The 17,230-nt window shown below is 51.6% G+C and overlaps 1 protein-coding gene across 1 annotated transcript in view; it reads left to right on the top strand.

The window, feature by feature from the left end:
* Window positions 1–17,230, top strand: part of ryk (receptor like tyrosine kinase) — a 45,224-nt gene that overhangs the window by 3,079 nt on the left and 24,915 nt on the right. The window contains exons 2-5 of the mRNA XM_084444781.1: window positions 12,415–12,536; window positions 13,400–13,499; window positions 14,510–14,641; window positions 15,923–15,985. Coding sequence (XP_084300907.1) covers window positions 12,415–12,536; window positions 13,400–13,499; window positions 14,510–14,641; window positions 15,923–15,985 — 417 coding nt within the window. The remainder of the gene's footprint in view (window positions 1–12,414; window positions 12,537–13,399; window positions 13,500–14,509; window positions 14,642–15,922; window positions 15,986–17,230) is intronic.

The raw sequence follows: 17,230 nt of genomic DNA, 5'->3' as shown, positions 1-17,230 counted from the left end.
GATGCCGATGTACGGCTGATAAATCGGTGCATCCCTGCTTGTAAGAGACAGGGCCGTTGAACAGGCCAGCCCCGTCGCCGGTGCTGTTAAGCCGGTAGATGGGGGTGGGTTGATGCTGGCCACAGATATGGCTGTTGAAGAGCAGGCCGGGCTCTCTAACCCCGAGCAGGGCTTGCTCCACGTTCCTGCTTTCCCCTCATCCCTCTCAGCCATTTCCTCTCCTGCTCTCTGGGGTCTCCAGAACTCAGTAATTCTTTTTACAGATCTTAATCTACCATGGTTTCTTTCTGCAAGGGTTTTTCCTCCTAGAGTGAGAGAGGACCTCCTTGGCTACTGGGCCATCCTCTCTCTCTTCTGTCCAGTTGTTTTTCTCTGTGGAAACTGAACTGTTGCGTCTCGATCGAAGCCCCTGCGTCTGATGAGAGGTGGAATATGATGGCTGTATTTACGTTGTAATCACAAACAATCCTGCCTGATCCCTGAGATCGAAAGCAAGTTTGACATGATGAAGTAAACATGTTGGAGCTGGACTAGGCTGTTATTTTCATTGCTGAGGGTGATATAGATGAAGTAATTTAGAAGGCCTTGCGCCTTCAGGACAGCTAGCACTACAGCATTGCCCAGCTAACGTAGTAAGACGGTCATATAGAGAGCCTGTAATAAAAACAACAAATCACTCTTTGTTCACGCTTAATTCCGTTTTTACGAACACCTATTTTCTGATTCGTTTGCCCCGGCTCTGTCAGCGTCGTCTGCGTCGGAGTCTATCTGCTTTCCCTCAGCGCTTCTCCTCCCTCCATCCCAGCATCTCTTTGATGGTGGTTTTGATCTCCTTCTCCTGTGCAGCCATGCTAGCTCCCCTCTCTGCCCTGCCCCGCCCCAAGCCCCTCTGGCTGTGTGAGGAAACCACCTCATGCTTGTGATTGCTAAGTAGGCCCTGGCAGTGAGAGTGTGTGGAGAGAGGTACGACCCCCCCCCCTCCACGGTGCCAAGGGGCAGCAGCAGGGGAGGGGCTTCTATTTGCATTATCTGGCTAACTGCTCTGGCACAGGGAGTGGTTGAAAAGACAAGGCTATTCTAACAGAGAGGCTCTCTCACGCTGTCTCTCTCTCGCTGTCTCTGTCTCGTTGCTCTGTCTTTATTTGTGGCCTTTCACCGGTGCTGGGGCTCATCTGTCTTTCATCTGTCCTGGCGACCTCGGTGTAGGACCCTGGTATTTATTTGTTGAACATGAACATGACTTGAAACTTAAAGCCATAAATGAACACCCTTCACCCCCCCCCCCCATTCAGTTTTACTGACGTTTCTCAGATGCAAGTACATCCAAGATAACCTGACGCACCAGATGGTTTGTTCCACACAAACATCTGGGAACTCGTCATTGGAAACTGTTTAGAAAAGGGGCAGGCAGTTCAAAACAGGCAGGTGATTGGATGAACCATCTGTCTATTACCGCCTATCACGGGTAAATCAAATTCTTACTGAAGCCAGTTGAGAGAAGAGAAAAAAAACATCTTTTCCACCGGTGAACGTCTTCAGTGCCGTTCTTTGCTCCAGTTTAGATATACCTGATGCTATAGCAGCAGCCATCTACGCTAACCAGGATCTTTTTACTGTTACCTTGAAGTAACAGAGGCCTGGGCTATTTCTCAATTAGGCTTGCTAGTCTGTCATGTTGAGAGGAACTCCCCTCCTCCCCTCTGCAGTCTCCCAGTCTTTGTCACTGCCTGGCACAGTCTTCGCCCGAGTCCTTGTAGCCTCCAACAAAAACAAACAGTGGTATTAAAAGCAGCAGGAGTACGAGCTGGCTCCTGTAGCAGTGTTTAGCCTCAGCACTATCCCAGCTGTCAATCCCGAGAATTCAAAGTATGATGTTAAGATGAATGGTGGAGGAATTTGATTTCTAGCCTATTCTAGCCTAGCTGTTTCTTACCCCTCTCTTCTCTTTTTCCTCTGGACTGGCCGGGGCTTTTCCCCCAGATGTGCCACCCCCCCCCCCCACCCCCATCCTTCCTAGTCCTCTCCTTGACACATCTTCCTCACAGCTGACCTTGAGAGGTGTTGCCTCCTCATAAGTCTGTCATCTGCGGCCGCTCTGTCTTCATGGCTGCCCTACAGAGGTAGACTTCTGGAGAGTCACCCAGCGCCGGCCTCTTATCGGTGGTTCCGATGACTCTGAGGCACGGTGTGGTGGGGGTGTATGGGGTGTGTGTGTGTGTGTGTGTGTGTGTGTGTGTGTGTGTATGGCTGGGGTGATACAAATCACATAGTTGAGGCGGAGGGGGGTTGGATGATATAAATCACATAGTTGAGGAATGGAGATGTTTTAGTCTCACCAGGGTGATTCTGACTCTGAGGAGATGGAGCAGGATGAGAGATGGCTGGATGATCTCTGTGTGGAATGTGAATGAAAACAGATTTGCTACTGTTGTCTGAACAGAGTAGAACAGACAGAGCAGCTCGTTGCGCTGCAACTAACTAACCTAAATTCCTTCCATAGACTGTCAAAAGAATGTTACGTTTCGGTTGTCTGGACGGTTAGCAACTCTTCCAGCTCCATCCAGTATTACTTGTACGACTAATAGCGAGACGAGAGATGGCTGGAGATGGTCTCTCTGGTCTACCCGCCTGACTGGTGGTGGGAGTCTCTCCAGTGAATTAATCTCAAGTGGTGTTTCCCTGATGGAGATGGCAGCTGAGGTAATGGCCACATGTGGTTGTAATTAATAGTGTAGTGCTCCCTCCTTGTGAAGTCCAGACCTTATTCATTAACAGGCTACCACAACACAGCCCATGACAATCTGCCTGGACCTGGGCCTACAGAGTCAAAAATGAACTTTCCACCGAGCCGACCTAGACCTCCAAACAAGTTGGACGCCATCCCTTCAGAAAGCTGTCAGGGGAAAGTAACAGACAGCCAGGAAACCGCGTTCATGCGAAGTCATTCATGTTCGTTATTATTTGTTAATGAGCGCGCAGACATGCCTGAGATCACCCAGGTGGGATGTGGTCTTTGGGGAGACTTGGTCCCCACTCAGCCCTGGAAGGTCCATGGTCTTTCCATCCTCCAAAGAGGCAGTTCTCAGGCCCAACCCAGACAGGGACGTGAGCTGGCTTACGAAATTCCTCACATTTGTTTGACCGCTTGTGTGACCTGAGGTGCAGAATATGTAAATGTATGTAGTTTTTTTTTCTGCTCATGCTTATTTCTACTTGTTCATAACTGATTCTAGTCACACAGCCGGGAATGCATACATTTGGACAGCTGAAGTTAGAGGTCGATAAAACCCAAGCAGTGATCTTTTGACTTCTCTGTTTAAGCCCTGCATAAGCACTCGCTGTGCGACATGGGAAAACTCAAGGTTTGTAACAAAATACTCTGACGGAGGCAAAGAGCAGATCGACCCACAGCGAACTGAACAGTCGGCTTTATCTGGGGAAACCCTACACCACAATTACGCCCAGTGTCTCGTATAGAGACGGAGACAGTGGACCTGCCCCTCAAGAATAGAGGCATAGATTGAGAATTAGGGAGAGAAAAGAGAGAAGACCTGCTCACTTGAATAATACTCCCGTCCTAATTTATTGCAACATTTCAACTGGCAAGGTTTTCGCCTGACATATCTGGATAAGGAGAGGAACCAGGGGATTTCCCAGCTACAAATTGTCCATTGGGCTGAAATATATCTGCTCACTGAGAGTCCCTCCACATAATCCTCTGACTAAGTTATCCTTGGTTGAGCGCTAGGCCCAGATTGATGCTCCTGCACTCAAGGGCCTTGTGTATTTTAGGTTTGGCACAAAGCCATGCTTCTGTCAGGCCCGCACGCACACAGCCTCCAGGTGACAAACATGGAAAGTCACCTGACTGGCATCTGATATCCAAAACAGAAGGGACAGAAAGGGTTAGCTCTCCACTATTGAAGTGAAAGAAAGAAACTAGGCCTACCTGAAGAGAATCCTTCTGGGTGGTGGTGAGAAAAACTGATCTCTCTCTCTCTCTCTCTCTCTCTCTCTCTCTCTCTCTCTCTCTCTCTCTCTCTCTCTCTCACATTGACTGAGGCGAGGGTAGCAGCCCTGATTGAGTGACCAACAGGCTGGTGACCCCTCGTAAATCCTTCGTGGTGAAAGCAGAGGCTTCCCTGTCCCTGACCCTCCGGCCTCCCTGTCCCTGACCCTCCGGCCTCCCTGTCCCTGACCCTCCGGCCTCCCTGTCCCTGACCCTCCGGCCTCCCTGTCCCTGACCCTCCGGCCTCCCTGTCCCTGACCCTCCGGCCTCCCTGTCCCTGACCCTCCGGCCTCCCTGTCCCTGACCCTCCGGCCTCCCTGTCCCTGACCCTCCGGCCTCCCTGTCCCTGACCCTCCGGCCTCCCTGATCCTCAGACCCAGGCTGCAGCAAACTCACCTGGGGGCTGACTGAGCACCTCCTTGACCTGGATGCCCCACCTACAGTAATTAGCATTGACTCCAAGTTCCAGGTTTCCTTGTGCAAGCTGGCATGGCTCTAGCCTATGGCTATGTGAGGTCATGCTATGCGTTAGCCTCTGGTTATGTAAACTAGTTGAACCAGTTAAAGTTGGTGTCACTTTTCATCAATTTTTCCAGGGTGGACAAGGAGATTGTTCACTTGACCTGATGTTCCATGTGATTCGAAGACCAGGAATTTAAAAATAACATGGAAATATTGTAGGTTCCTGAAGCGCTGTACAGTGTTTTTATTGTGTGTGTGTGTGCTTGTTGTTACCCATAATGATAGCCTGTTTGGACTCGGTGGACTTGGTTTCATGGAAGGTCTGTCAGTGCCTTGGAGGAGCCCAGCAGCTCAGCGGAGCAGAGTCCGAGCTGTTTGCTCTGAGGAAATTTGTCACGGTGGAAACTAAGCACTAAAGAGAGTCTGTTTTCTGGCCCTTGCAGGGTGCTCTCTCTCTGTCCTGCGTCCTTTCCCCTGCTCACCATGGTAGGACAAATATTGGGCTTTTCCAGTCACGCTAAGCCCATAACCACAGGCAAAAAACAAAACAAAACACTTTGACGGAATAGGGAGTTCCCCTTCAAATCAATTTAAGCTCGTCACTTCAAGTTGTGTGTCAATGAGTTGGGGGAAGGGATGGACGCAGCTTGCAGTACCATTCAGACAGGGAATAGCATACACTTAGTTAATTCCGCAGATTACTTTATCATCGATCGTGCATCCTAATTCCGGGTCAGCCTTAAACTTTGGACTTATTAGACCATGAAGTTACATTCATCTGAAATATGTTAGGTGTTTGTCTTGAGATTACATAAATCCTGATGCGTTCAGTCAACCCTGGACGACATCTCTCCAAGGGCAGCAAACACCACCAACATTTCTAATTAAAAATTAGATCTGTACTTGTATAAACTGGTCAAGGATTGGTTAGTGAAAATGTTGAGCGTGGCAGCCTTCGCTGCATGAATAAGAGACCCCCCCCCCCCCCCCCCCCCCCCCCGGTCCTTAAGCCTCCATCTCTCCTACTTCAGAGGGCCTGAAAGGATACCAGGGCTCAGAGAAGAGAGACTGTGAGCAGTGTGCGGATGATTGGCAGCCGCATTCATTTCCTTCTTGCCACTCACCCAGGGTTGTCCCGTTGAAAGGAGGAGGCCCCCTATCCAATGTCTTTTGTCCAAGGTTTGCTGCACTGGCGGGAGATTTAGTCTTAGCAACAGCCCCATTCATAGTTGACTCCCCTTTGTTGAAACTTGGACGAGCCAATGTTTTTTGGATGTACAGTAGTCAAGTCTCAATCGCCAATGGGTCCTTAAGTAAGTAAGTAAGTAAGATGAACACTGTGGTGCTCAGAGAGCAGCACAGACCTCCGCCCATGGATGCATTTGTGGCTTTGTGTGTCTGAGCAGGACGTGTTTGGTACTGCTGCATTTGTTTGGTCGAGAGCTTTATACCAGTACACCCCGTGTCACTGTGACCTTCCCATGTTGAGATATGGCCGTTTCAATTCCCCCTATTGACAGAGAATTGGGGGGATTTTTCGTTCCCAAAGTCCAAAAAATTTATGGAGGTGAATGGCCCGCTCGGCCGTGTTTGGGCGGATTGTGGACCCACCCCGTGATTTGGATCAACTCCAGAATTGGATGGGTTCTAAATTGACCCATGCTACACCCCTGCACCGAGTTTCATGAAAATCAGTTTTTCAGCGTAAACCTGGTCTAAAAAATTAGTGGAGGTAAATAGCCGTCCGTGTTTGGGCGGCTTGTGAACCCGCCCCGCGATTCAGATCTGTTCCAAAATGTAATGGGTTCTAAGTTGGCCCATGCTACACTTCTCCACCGGGTTTCGTGAAAATCGGTGTTGTCGTTTTTTAACAGAAGAACAACAGACGCCACCGAAAACATGACCTCTGGCCCTGCGCTGCCGCTGGGCGGAGGTACCCAGACACACGTTCACCACAGTACCTGTCTCTCCCCTACTGGGTGCGTTTATTCTGCAAAGTCAGTCCCTCTAGAGAGGCTCTTCTGAATGGGCCTATTTTTACGTCTGTGGTATGTTTATGAACTTTTAGCCTTAACCCTGTATGTTTTCAATCAAGTATCTCTAAATAACAAGAATGTATTCTCTGTGCAATCTGTTTGTTAGTAGGGCGTACACAACAAGCCCATCGGACAAGCGATACAAACCTGTGACCTTACGCACATACAGCCTGTATCCCAGCCATCAAAGCCATGGCTTTTCACACATGAAAACATGGTCCAAATTTAGAAGAGAAGGGTGCTGTGTGAGGCCACTTAAATGAGCCTGTATTCGCCTCAGGGTAAAAAACCTCCCACCACAAACAAGCTCGTCATATTCCTATTTGTTCAGTAAACCGATTTCTATTTGTCGAGTCAACCAACGCGCCCCCTGATCAACGAGACGAACATAATGGAGAAACGCACACAGTCCGGATTCCTCTTCATCCCTCTCTCTCTGCCCCCGGGGCAAACTGCGGAATAAAAGGGAGGAGAAGTATGTACTGTATGTACGTTCTTTGAAGTAAGTGAAAGAAAACCCTCAAAGATGGGTGTCTCTGTGTGTGTTTTTCCACCAACCAAAAGTATGTCATTCAACCATTTGCCCCTCTTGGGGGAAGAAAAAAAAAAAAATCAGCTTTCAGATGGCTGGCTGTGGTTGTAGTTCCAAAGTGCTGTTCTCAGGATTCCAAGCTTTAGTTCAGCCCTTTCTCACACAGTCCACCATCATGGCCTGTCCTCCAGTGCCACCGCCTCTGATTAAGCTGCTCTTTCATGCCCATCCTGGCTGCCTGTGAAGTTGACCTGGAAGTCAAGTCACATCTGAAAGTGTTTTTCGGTCACCGTGCACCAGCCCGTCGACTACAGCTAATCTCTCGTTTGCCTCCTGCCTCACCTGGTTGGTATTAGGCTGATTGCTCAGCCTGACCATCTGTACAGAGGGTCGGCCTCTCTTGTGAAGAATTCTCATAGATTTGGAATTCTATCTATGTTAATGAGTCCATATAACCCTCCCACCCGCGCAAGTCCAAAGACCTGGCCTGGCTCTCTTTTCTTGGCCGAAGACTATTGACTTGGTATATCTGGATGCAGAATCGTTCCTTCCTGGACACGTGAAACAACAAGACCCAGGCAGGTGTGGAACCATCCGTCATATTACCTTCACCAGTTGTCTGTATTTAGTTCTGCCCTCTCCACTTTGCAACTTTTTGTTAGAATAAAACAATTGGGAGCTACCAACAGTGTTAGGAGTCTTGCTGCATCATAGGGAGACCGCAGCCACCATGCTCAGTTTCACACAATGGAGGCTCCAGAGAAGGGAGTAAGAAAAACAGTGACCGTGGATGATGGCGTCTCATCTCCTGCCAGCTAACCAGACTGTTGCTGTAAGCGTAACGAAGAGCAGAGATGTGCTGTGACAATCAGTCCATGTCTTCACAACATCTAATCTTCCTGCCGGTCAGAGGGTCGGAACCCACTCACCCAAAGAAGGGGGAGGAGGGGGAGGGAGGGGCGGGCAATGTTCCCCAGCCTCATGATTACCCAACGTCTGACCACAAAACTATTTTCTGAGAAGAGGACGAATGAAATATGCGCCTGTGTATATAAACGCGAAATTAAACTCGTTTTAAACCTTCGCTCCCCCACTTTTCTCGTTTTTATTATCTCTTTTTCGATCGCAGACAGAAAGCAGGCCTCTCCAGCAGCGTCCCCGGTGAAACCCAAACCTCAGATCCCCGCCGAATGCGCACTGACCCCTGCCCGGCTCCCGCCTGTTGGGGTTTGTTTTGAGTTTCCAGTTGATAGAGTTTCTCGCAGGCCCTCATTTTCCCCATGACTGTTAATCTGGCCAGTGTCTCCACAGTGAGGGGCTGGGGGTGTTTATCTCCTGGGCTCTCAGGGATGGAGGTTCGAGGAGAGGCACACCGGGGCTCCCCAGACAGGAGGCTCTTTGTTCTACCTGTCCGGGCCGGGGCCCTGGCTGCCGCCACCTGGCCACCTCAAACCCTTTTGTTCTCCTGCTCCGAAGGACCGCAACCCGATCCGGAGCTTTGCTGGCCAGTGCTACGCTGTGTGTACTTCAGCTGCCCCCGGACTGGCGCTAGGGCCTTAAAGAATAAAATGGTCTTATTTATCACTCCAGATATGTTCGTCTACTTCCTATCCTTGTGTCTTCTCTTTATAGACAAGCTTATATTGGAGGGAGGCATCACTCTGCATGGTGGCGTTGTGTTCAATCATCCCTCGGTGGGGTGTAGCCTAGGCCGTGTCTAGTCTACACTGAGTCAGGTGTCCTTAGCTGAGAGAAGGACAGTCAGGGTGATGGAACTAAGCTAAACCAGTCCTCTAGAGGAAGAGCAGATGAAATCATGCTTCGGAGATCTTCAGTATCCATTCTGCTAAGCCGGTGCCTTCTCTCCCCTACTAGGCTATACTTGTGAAGTCTCAGATCGCCCTGGCTGGGATGCGGAGCGAGTTTGCTTTCACGTGTTGTTTTGACGAGGTAATAAAAGAAGAAAATCTGTCTTCTCATGTGGGTGTGCTTCTGTTGCTTTGAGGCTGGGTTTTCTGTTGGGCCTCCACCCCCCCCTCCCCCGAGCCCCCACCACTAACACCACCCTAGAGTCTCCGTGGCCCTAGAGCGATTTCCAGCCCACCACTGCATTCCTATCTCCACCAGTCATTCTGGGGGGCCAGAATTCTGTAGTGGTGTCCACTTGCTCTTATGTAACTTTAGTAATAGGCTCAGTAATAGGCTAGCTACAGTTTGTCTCCTTTTATCCCCACTCAATAGTTCACACTCAATCGTGTAAAGCAAGACAGACATTTAACTTGGGGGCCTTTCAGGACTTGGGTTCTGTGCTGCTGGTACAAAAAGCACTCACTGTGTCACAGTAGGCTAGCTAGCCTACTGGACATGTTTTCCTGTTCAGTTCAAGCCTTCTTGCTCACAATGCTACTGTATACTGTACATCTCTGGCTGGGGCTGAGGGCGTTCTAATGCGCATGCCAACGTGGCGAGGGGAAGATCGAGGCGTGTAAGGCCTTTTTGAACAAGTGCACAGTGTGGGTGTCATGTTGTCCCTCACCTGTGACGCATGCTCCTTTGTGGGAATGATGGGGTGGAAACATGGAATTGATACACTAAACTATCACAATCCTAACATGTAAAACAGGGTTTAAACAAGCCCGGAAGCTTTTACATGTTGGAACTCTGTCGATTTGAAAAGACAACTGTGGATTTGAAAAGTAGAAGCGTCCCTGAGTAAAATAATCTATACTTTTACTGAAGCACATAGCCATAGTTTCAGTGTTCAAAACAGGATTTATTTTGCTATGGGAATGACTCCTTACGGGTTTTACCATTTCTTGCGGAAGTTGACAAGATGGTCATTCAGATATGTCAATGCACGCATACATGCACACTTATTAGCACACTTGCAAACTCTGCGTGGTTATCAATGAATTAACGTACGCGGGTCGACCTAATATCCAGCCCTTACCGATTTCAGTGGGGGGCTGTGTGACATGAGATCCATGCACTGTACATTTGTGGAATTCTCATTCTAGTGAGTGACTTGTTTTCCTCTTTCCAGCTCCTGAACGACACAGTGGAAGCAGTTGAACCATGAAAGGATTGTGAGGTATTATAAAAGGGGGCAATTCCCTCTCCCTCCCTCCCTCCATTCCGTGAATCTTGCATAGCTCCACATAACATAAGGTCTAGTATTAAGGCAACAGGAAACGATTGGAGAGTGGTTTCTAAAAGCGATGTGGTTAACCGCAGGTCTTTTGAAACCAACTAGTTGTTGCCAGTGCGTATGAGTTCTCTCCTGCAAGTCACAGAAACAAACATGGCGAACAGGTGGTGATGATGACAACCAACAACAACCAACACCACGGTTGACAAACACTGGGCCCTCCCAAGATGTTTCCCTCCCTAGGGTTCTACTGTCTGTGCCAAGCCTGCAAACTTGTTTCAAAGATGTGGTAACTGGATTTGTTTGGCTAAGGGACTCAGAGAGAGACACAGGTCTTACCCCAAGCCCCTCCTTCCCTCCTCTCACCACTCAGTCTCTCTCTCTCTCTCTCTCTCTCTCTGCCACTCTCCCACTCTCTCCCTCTTGGCTGCCTAGTGCTTTCAAAGCAGTGTGGCCACAGGTAGAACCAGAAGTCACACGGGACAGGGCATGAGGAGACTAATTATTACTAATCTGAGGCGGTGTGTGTGTGTCCGGGCTTTTGCTTGCGCATGAGTGCCCGTGTATGGAGGTATGAGCCTTCTGCTATTGTTTTGGTGCCATGCCGTGGCGAGGAGGAGGAGGGAGGGAGGGAGGGAGGGAGGGACCAGTCAGCAGGCAGGTTAGCTGGCGTTGGCTGCCTGAGCTCCAGGGATGAGGAGGAACTCATCCCTGTGAGGGTCCTTCTGCCCCATTACCTCAGGTGGTGTCACACGTCCCCAGGCATCAGTGTAAAGCCCTTCAGCCAGGTCTGGAGGGGGGGGGGGGGGGGGGTGGGGTGTCTGGCCCTCTAGGCTGTGGCAGACGGTGGTCTAGCCTACTCTACACCCCTCCTCCACTCCCCCTCCATACCCCCTCCCCTCTGGTCTCCTCTCCAGTTGGCAGGTCCTCTTGTGAAGGATTCTAATTGAGCCAACGTGAGAGAAGTGTAGCTCTTGAGACTTTGCCCCAGGGTATTGTGGGTGGTGTGGGGGGGTGGGGCATACAGAGGAAGCCTGATCACATTCTCCCCCCCCATCTCTTTGAACTCGATCCTCCGAGGCTGATGGGTAGAGGCTCCGCTCCTTTCGCCCAGACTGGGGGCCCGGTCACGGCGCTGCCCCGGGGCATGTTGGGGGATTTCTCAACCCCCTCATTTGCACCCCAGACTCACACCAGCTTTTGATGGCGTCGCAAGAAAAAAACCTCAGTCTTTTCTGGAACGTTCCTTTTGTTGACGAAGGCGGCGCCTCGGGTGAAACCGCTGCGTACCCCAGACAGGAGTCGCCCATGTTGGCTCGTCCAAGGCCCGGGATCGCCATGACTGTGTGACGGCACACGGGGGACCAGCCAGAACTGGAGGCTTCTGGGTGTCGAGGGAAGAGACTGTTTCCAGAGGATCTGTATATTTTATGGAAAGCATTTCGCAATTTCCCCACTCACAGTAAGCTTGCATCAACCCACATTACTTACCGGATAGGAAAGTGTAGTCATATTTTAGTTGTCGTCTCAGTGGAGAGGGTCTTAGATGTGTTTGAGCCGGGCGCAGAAGAACCTCTCGAGCGCAAACGTGTCGTGAGTCTCCCGATCCTAAAAGGAACCTCGGATGTGAGCTGCCATTTTGACGGGATGTTTTGCTGTCTTCACGTGACACTTAAGCGTGTGGTTGTCGTAGTCACCATGTCCACAGTCGTTCCCTCTGCTCTGCACTCAACCCTCTGGATACGCCATTAACCTAACTCAGGAAACATTCTCTTCGCTGTCACTTGACATGTGACTGCATTTCACTCATGTCGTTGACTACTGGTAGGCCTCTGTTTTAGTGCGTACTGGGCAGTGATGTTTCAGTGGATCGTGAGAATTCCCTTCAAGTTTCAGCCAGGTGTGTGAATGTGTGTACTCGATCTCTGCAGGTTCCGACCAGGTGTGTGAATGTGTGTGTTCTCTCTCTCTGCAGGCTCTGACCAGGTGTGTGAATGTGTGTTCTCTCTCTCTGCAGGCTCTGACCAGGTGTGTGAATGTGTGTATTCTCTCTCTGCAGGCTCTGACCAGGTGTGTGAATGTGTGTGTTCTCTCTCTGCAGGCTCTTACCAGGTGTGTGAATGTGTGTTCTCTCTCTCTGCAGGCTTTGACCAGGTGTGTGAATGTGTGTGTTCTCTCTCTGCAGGTTCTGACCAGGTGTGTGAATGTGTGTGTTCTCTCTCTGCAGGTCTGGACGCGGAGCTGTACTACGTCAGAGACGACGTGGTGAATAACTACGCCCTGTCCTTCATCCTGCCGGTGCCCAGCGAGACCAACAGCCTGCACTTCACCTGGTGTGCCAAGAACAAGGTGGGCCTCATAGTCTGACGCACGCACACACACACACACACACACACACACACACACACACACACACACACACACACACACACACACACATTTACACACACTAGGGATTCCACGGTTCTGGTATGCCATCCAAGGTTCACTGGGCACTTGGGAATTGCGCATTTTCGATGGCTACTTTCCATGCATTTCTTTCTGCCGAATTAGAGAAACCTCTCTCCGCGAGTAAACAGTCACACAGGATTTCCTCTCGCAAAAGAAAATCCAGTGACTCTGGCGCACCGTGAGTCCCTCTGCACGCGCGTGCGTGTGAGGCAGGCAGACAGCAGGAGAGAGAGATGTCTCTTCTTGATCATTAGGAATAGCGAAAATACCTCTCGGACTAATATCTTATTGCAAGTTAGAAACATGGATAGATAAAAAGTACAAGATAATGTTTATATAACCTAAATAGAAAATGCATTTTCTTAATCTCTCCGATGGGCCTATTGCTAGTTTTGCCGGGCACAGCGCGGCCATCTTCATAGCGATGCGCTGACGAACGTTGTGCAAATCAACTACTATACCGGTAGTCAAGGTTAAGAGCCACTTTTATATTTGAAAGTGTTTATTATTTATTTATTTATTTTTACATTTGAGTGTTTTTTATATCTTTATTTATATATATGTTATATTATCCAATACACCAGGCATATTCTGTAACCCAAAAACTGAGGTACCTATTGAACCGTGGGCTAACTGTACAGTACCACTGCATCCCTAGTGCACACACACACGCACACACACACACTCTCTTTCTCTCTCTCTCTCTTTCTTTCTCTCTCTCTCTCTCTCTCTCTCTCATAACCCTCTGTGTCCTGCCACAGGTTGACTACAAGCTTGGCTTCCACGTAGAGAACCCTGCTGCTATGAACCATCCCCAGAGCAACATCACCAACCAGGGGGAGGTGCCTCGCGTCACCTCAGGTCTGTCTGTCCCTCATCCCTGTCACCTCAGGTCTGTCTGTCCCTCATCCCCTCATCCCTCACAGTCACCTCAGGTCCGTCTGTCCCTCATCCCTCGCGTCACCTCAGGTCTGTCTGTCCCTCATCCCTCAGTCACCTCAGGTCTGTCTGTCCCTCATCCCTCACAGTCACCTCAGGTCTGTCTGTCCCTCATCCCTCACAGTCACCTCAGGTCTGTGTCCCTCATCCCTCACAGTCACCTCAGGTCCGTCTGTCCCTCATCCCTCACAGTCACCTCAGGTCTGTCTGTCCCTCATCCCTCACAGTCACCTCAGGTCCGTCTGTCCCTCATCCCTCACAGTCACCTCAGGTCCGTCTGTCCCTCATCCCTCACAGTCACCTCAGGTCCCTCATCCCTCACTGTCACCTCATGGCTGTCTGTTCTCATCCCTCACAGTCACCTCAGGTCCGTCTGTCCCTCATCCCTCACAGTCACCTCAGGTCCGTCTGTCCCTCATCCCTCACAGTCACCTCAGGTCTGTCTGTCCCTCATCCCTCACAGTCACCTCAGGTCCGTCTGTCCCTCATCCCTCACAGTCACCTCAGGTCCGTCTGTCCCTCATCCCTCACAGTCACCTCAGGTCCGTCTGTCCCTCATCCCTCACAGTCACCTCAGGTCCGTCTGTCCCTCATCCCTCACAGTCACCTCAGGTCTGTCTGTCCCTCATCCCTCACAGTCACCTCAGGTCCGTCTGTCCCTCATCCCTCACAGTCACCTCAGGTCCGTCTGTCCCTCATCCCTCACAGTCACCTCAGGTCCGTCTGTCCCTCATCCCTCACAGTCACCTCAGGTCCGTCTGTCCCTCATCCCTCACTGTGATAGTTATTGTGCTGCTTCTGGCTCTCACTTAGAATGATCCCTAACCTCTGTGTGTGCGTGTGTGTGTGTGCGTGTGTGTGTGCGTGTGCGTGTGTGTGTGTGTGTGTGTGCGTGTGTGTTTGTGTGTGTGTGTGTGTGTGTGTGTGTGCAGTGTTCAGAGTGGACCTCTTCTGCTCTGGGAAAGTGGACGGGGAGGCGGTCCTGACGGTGCAGCTCAACCTGACCATCCACGCCAACAACTTCACAGTGCTCAACTTCAAGAGGAGGAAAATGTGCTACAAGAGTACGGATGTCGCCTTATAGAACATACCTACATTAACAAGCAACATGGAAGCACTGTTGTATCACTGACACATCATTAATATCACTCGTAGTAGTATTACTCACACCCCTGTAGAGTCATTAGAGTGAATTAGAGTGTATTTTCCATGTGTGGATGATGTCACGTTTATATCCTGCATGGGAAATGTAGGGTTATCTCCTTTGTTGCAGCTTGTACATTTCAGTGTACGTCTGGGAGTGTGTGTGTGTGTGTGTGTGTGTCTGTGGGCTCTCTCACTCTTTTTGTCACTGTCATTCTTTGAGTGAGTGAGTGAGTGAGTGAGCGAGCGAGCGAGCGTGTGATAGGTAGTCGGCATGCAGTAGTCCCTATGGTGAGGCGGAGTTGATGTGAGGGTTAATGGCGGAGGCAGGAGACGGGAGTTGAGTGCTTCTCCTGTTCCGCTGCTATTTCCAACCCCACCAGAGATAATTACACAGGCCCCACACAGGCTTCTTGTCATGCGCTCCGAGAAAACACACAATCAATTTCATACCTGGCATATATTTTAAGACACATGAGACAAATTAGCCGGCTGAGAAGAAGTATGTGTGCGTGTGAGTGTGTGCGTGTGTGTGCGCGCGCAAATGCGCGCGCTGTGCCGCGCCACTGTGCTCCTCACGCTGCGTGATGGCTTGGCGGCTGAAATGCAAGGTAGGTGTCCACGTCACTGCGGCTCTGGTCAGCAGCGGGCCCACCTGTGGTTTAAAAGTTCCTGGCGGACGCAGTCCGGGTCTGAAATACATCCGCGGAGCGCTGCCTTCTCCTAGCGGTGACATATCCACACACCGCAAATCCCAGGGATGGAGACATGCCCAGCCCGGGGGAGCCTATGGTGGATTACCGTTTTAATCCACCTGGGCGCCGCTTCGCCAAGTCAGCTCTGGTTGATGAGGGTGCGAGAGAGCGTGAAGCACGAGCAGAAGTGCAGCGTGTGGGATGGAAAACAGGAGACGCTGTAACTCCAGCGTTTATTTTGACTCATTTCATTTATTTATTCGCACCATAAAAAGAAGAAACGAGAACAATAGAAAAAACGAAATCAAAACAGAACTGAAGTACTGTAGGTGCCGGAGAGCTTTGAAACCCCAAAGCGCTTATAATACTACCTCACCGTGAATAATACAATAACCTATATAGTATATGGCATATAGAGTAAAATACAATATACGATGTTATACACCATACAACGGAGTCAACAGTGAACCAAAGATCTCCTTCTTCTGTCCCCTGTGCTTTCATCAGGAATAGACCCTGACCCCAAGGTTCCCCCTCTCTCCAACAACAAGACCCTTCACCGGACAGAAAGTAAGTCTCCGCATCCCCGGTGCTGCCTGCTGCCCCCCTCACCCCTACTGTCTCCCCCCTCACCCCTCCTGTCTCCCCCCTCCCCCAGCCTCCCCCTCACCCCTCCTGTCCCCCCTCCACCAGCCTGCTGCCCCCCTCACCCCTCCTGTCCCCCCTCCACCAGCCTGCTGCCCCCCTCACCCCTCCTGTCTCCACCCTCCACCAGCCTGCTGCCCCCCTCACCCCTCCTGTCTCCACCCTCCACCAGCCTGCTGCCCCCCTCACCCCTCCTGTCTCCACCCTCCACCAGCCTGCTGCCCCCCTCACCCCTCCTGTCTCCACCCTCCACCAGCCTGCTGCCCCCCTCACCCCTCCTGTCTCCCCCCTCCACCAGCCTGCTGCCCCCCTCACCCCTCCTGTCTCCCCCCTCCACCAGCCTGCTGCCCCCCTCACCCCTCCTGTCTCCCCCCTCACCCCTCCTGTCTCCCCCCTCCACCAGCCTGCTGCCCCCCTCACCCCTCCTGTCTCCCCCCTCACCCCTCCTGTCTCCCCCCTCCACCAGCCTGCTGCCCCCCTCACCCCTCCTGTCTCCCCCCTCCACCAGCCTCCCCGCTCACCCCTCCTGTCTCCCCCCTCCACCAGCCTGCTGCCCCCCTCACCCCTCCTGTCTCCCCCCTCCACCAGCCTGCTGCCCCACTCACCCCTCCTGTCTCCCCCCTCCACCAGCCTGCTGCCCCCCTCCTCTCTCCCCCCTCCACCAGCCTGCTGCCCCGCTCACCCCTCCTGTCCCCCCTCCACCAGCCTGCTGCCCCCCTCACCCCTCCTGTCTCCCCCTCCACCAGCCTGCTGCCCCCCTCACCCCTCCTGTCTCCCCCCTCCACCAGCCTGCTGCCCCCCTCACCCCTCCTGTCTCCCCCCTCCACCAGCCTGCTGCCCCACTCACCCCTCCTGTCTCCCCCCTCCACCAGCCTGCTGCCCCCCTCACCCCTCCCCCCCCCCTCCACCAGCCTGCTGCCCCCCTCACCCCTCGTGTCTCCCCCCTCCACCAGCCTGCTGCCCCGCTCACCCCTCCTGTCTCTCCCCTCCACCAGCGCTCACTAACTCAGTTAGAACGTAATTGTGCTTTCTAGAAAATGTGTTTGGTTTCGGGTACATCCCTAGTTTTTCCTCCCAGTCAGGCAGTGTCAGGCAGTGTCAGCCAGGTGCGATCTCTCATTGAAACCAGCCCCCCCCCCCCCCTTCTCTCTCTCTCTCTCTCTCTCTCTC

This window comes from Borostomias antarcticus (assembly GCF_949987555.1).
Source record: "Borostomias antarcticus genome assembly, chromosome: 10".
NCBI classification, from domain to species: Eukaryota; Metazoa; Chordata; class Actinopteri; order Stomiiformes; family Stomiidae; genus Borostomias; species Borostomias antarcticus.
This window is presented reverse-complemented; position numbering and strand designations above follow the sequence as displayed.